Source organism: Scardinius erythrophthalmus, assembly GCF_964197995.2.
Source record: "Scardinius erythrophthalmus genome assembly, chromosome: 21".
NCBI classification, from domain to species: domain Eukaryota; kingdom Metazoa; phylum Chordata; class Actinopteri; order Cypriniformes; family Leuciscidae; genus Scardinius; species Scardinius erythrophthalmus.
This window is the reverse complement of record NC_138241.1, coordinates 1,512,130-1,514,808: the sequence shown is the minus strand read 5'-3', so window position 1 is coordinate 1,514,808 and position 2,679 is coordinate 1,512,130. Positions and strand designations below refer to the sequence as shown.

Here is a 2,679-nt window from a genome sequence, read left to right as displayed (position 1 = left end):
AAACCTACTCATATCTGATGCGCACAGACCTTTATAGGGGACAGCTCATGGAAATCTAGACTTTCCCGTGTTTAAGTGCTATAATTGGGTCCCCAGTGCTTCTGCCAACCCAGATAAGTAAATGGGAGGGGGGGGGGGATTTTTGTTTGCATTTTACAGCAAACTTGCGACTAACGTTAGTTAACTTACTAAAGAAGGCGCAATCGCGTGTTTGCTAAGGGTCGGGACTCCAACATTAACACTGACAACATTGTATTCAGAATATACAATATTTTTTTATCTTGGATGATCTCGTTTTCATGGAGACAGACGCGGTGTGTGTGTGTGTGTGAGAGAGAGACGGAGGGAGAGGAGGGAAAGGAAATGCAGCTGAACGAATACGCTGCGTGTTTTAAATAGCGTTAAAAATAAAATAAGGAAACGCAATGTGGCGTCCGGTGTTGATTCTGTGGCGCACCGTCACGATTAGTGTATGTGTGGAAAACACTGGGTTATTCTGGGATTCTGGATGAGTGAGATTGGCCTGTTCTGTTATTGCCGGAGTTTCTGGAGCTTGTGTAAAGACTCCTCCCTCTTCTGAGAGGAGGCGGAGCTACAGCTCATTTGCATTTAAAGGGACACACACAAAAAAACTGTTTTTGCTCACACTCAAAAAGGGGCAAATTTGACAAGCTATAATAAATTATTGGGGGGGTATTTTAAGCTGAAATTTCACAGACACATTCTGGGCACACTATAGATTTATATTACATCTGGTGAAAAGGGGCATAATATGTCACCTTTAAATGATCAAAACTGCTGTAAAACCTTTTAAAAATACTAAAGCCAATGAATACTGTGTGCCAGTTTGATCACTATATTAACATAAAAATTCTATTGAAAGTACAAAAACGAGCAGCTTCATGCCAGGTTGTTCCCTTTAACCGGTCTGTGTCCCACAGGAGTGCAGTTACTGGCTCTGCTGGTCCCGACGCTCATCTCATACCTGCTGGACGAGACGAGCTTCTCCACGGCCCCCAGCAGCTCCACGGGCCTGCACGAGTTCGCCCTGCAGAACCTGATGCGCATCGGCCCTCTGTACCCCGTGGCCTTCAAGACCGTCATCGGGGCGGCACCAGAACTCAAGACCCGGCTCGAGGCGGCCATCAGATCCACACAGGCCAACAGCAGAGCCAAGGCGGCGGCCAGACAACCTCAGCCCAGCGTACAAGCGGCGCCCACCATCAAACTCAAGACCAGCTTCTTCTAGTCCATCAGCAGCTCTGCATGTCTGGATCGAAGATACAGTGGCACTGTCATAATTCAGAAGGATCTGTTACAAGCATTAGTGCTTCTTGTCTGTTTTTATGGGCACATTTGAAATGCACTTTAAGTCAAACTTAATAACCTACTTTTGAAAGCTCACATTACACTGGTGGAAATAGAAATTCCCATTTACCTGAATATTTCCATGAACACATTCCCATGTTGTTGTTTTTTTAACTGTTGCTTTTTATTATTTTCTGTCTGATCATAATTTAAGCCTCATATTACCATATTTATCACTTTTCCAGAAATTTCACAAAAATGTGTGGTTTTTGATAAATAATGATTATTGTTTTAAAGATTCAAGTATAAACTACTTGACTTCTGCTGTGAATGCCTATGAATTCAGCTGAATCGCTGTGTAAATGTAGTTGCAGTCTTGGAGTATTGAATATTGAATATTTTAGAGTTGCTCAATGCTGGAGTTCTTGTTTGAGCTTTTAATAACTTGATTATGTCTGCCTTTCATTGTCTGTCATTCATTAAGTAAAAATATATAATATATGCACCATTGCCTGTCATTCATACAAATAATGTCCCAATCAATAACCGTCCATACTAGATGGTTGAGCTGCACAGTTGTTCTCATGTAATCAAGCTATTAGGTGTAAAACCTAAAATAAAGGCTTGATTTATCCGCCCTGCAGCTGATCTCGTTGGTTAAGGGTAGGTTTTCCCGAAAACATCGTTCTAACGAACATTCGCGAACAGCATCACAGAGTTGTGTGTTTGGAACAACAGATCTCGACCTGTGGTTAGAAGAGTTTCTTGTTTGCCTGACACGTGGACTCAATAAATCCTTATTTTGAGCAAAATAAGCAAGCTGACATTCAGTACAATCTGTCTTTAATTAAGTTACAAATGTAATTTACGTCTTGTAACTTTCGCGCTCTGCACTTTCTTTTCTCTCGAGGCATCGACAACACAGCTGACACAGGGAAATACACGTGCTAGAAGAGTTTGTTTTGTTTGTTTCTGGTCCCGCTTTGGATGACACGATGCCATCAAGCGGTATCTCTGGTCGTAATCAGTCCTTCACTGACCAATCAGCGTTCATTAGCAGAATGCTAGCATGTTATGGGCAACAACAACTCAACCTGTAAGAAATCGAAAGGACATAAGTACTCGTTCATTCAACTTTCGATCTATAACCAATGTTGAACTTGCAAAACCTACAATCAAATCTGAGATTTCTCAACGGCAATCGGGTGAAAGAGACAAATTTAGCCGTCTAGCCCCATAGACTCCCATTCATTCTGCACTCATGTGCGATCGCCCCCAGTGGAACTCTGGTGGAACTACAGCCAACATTCGGTACTGTCACGGCCGGCTCTGAGCCGCGACAAATGAGGGAGGCAACGAGAACGAAAGCGG

General features: G+C 42.8%; 1 protein-coding gene across 2 annotated transcripts in view; it reads left to right on the top strand.

Annotated features, from left to right (window-relative positions):
* The window catches only part of heatr5b (HEAT repeat containing 5B), a 51,084-nt gene extending 49,270 nt beyond the window's left edge, over positions 1-1,814 (top strand). Inside the window, exon 35 of one of the 2 annotated variants that reach the window (XM_081351414.1) lies at positions 942-1,814. In XM_081351414.1, coding sequence (XP_081207540.1) covers positions 942-1,249 — 308 coding nt within the window. In that variant the 3' untranslated portion in view covers positions 1,250-1,814. The remainder of the gene's footprint in view (positions 1-941) is intronic. The other variant, XM_081351415.1, reaches the window with a different exon arrangement.
* Positions 1,815-2,679: the final 865 nt, after the last annotated feature.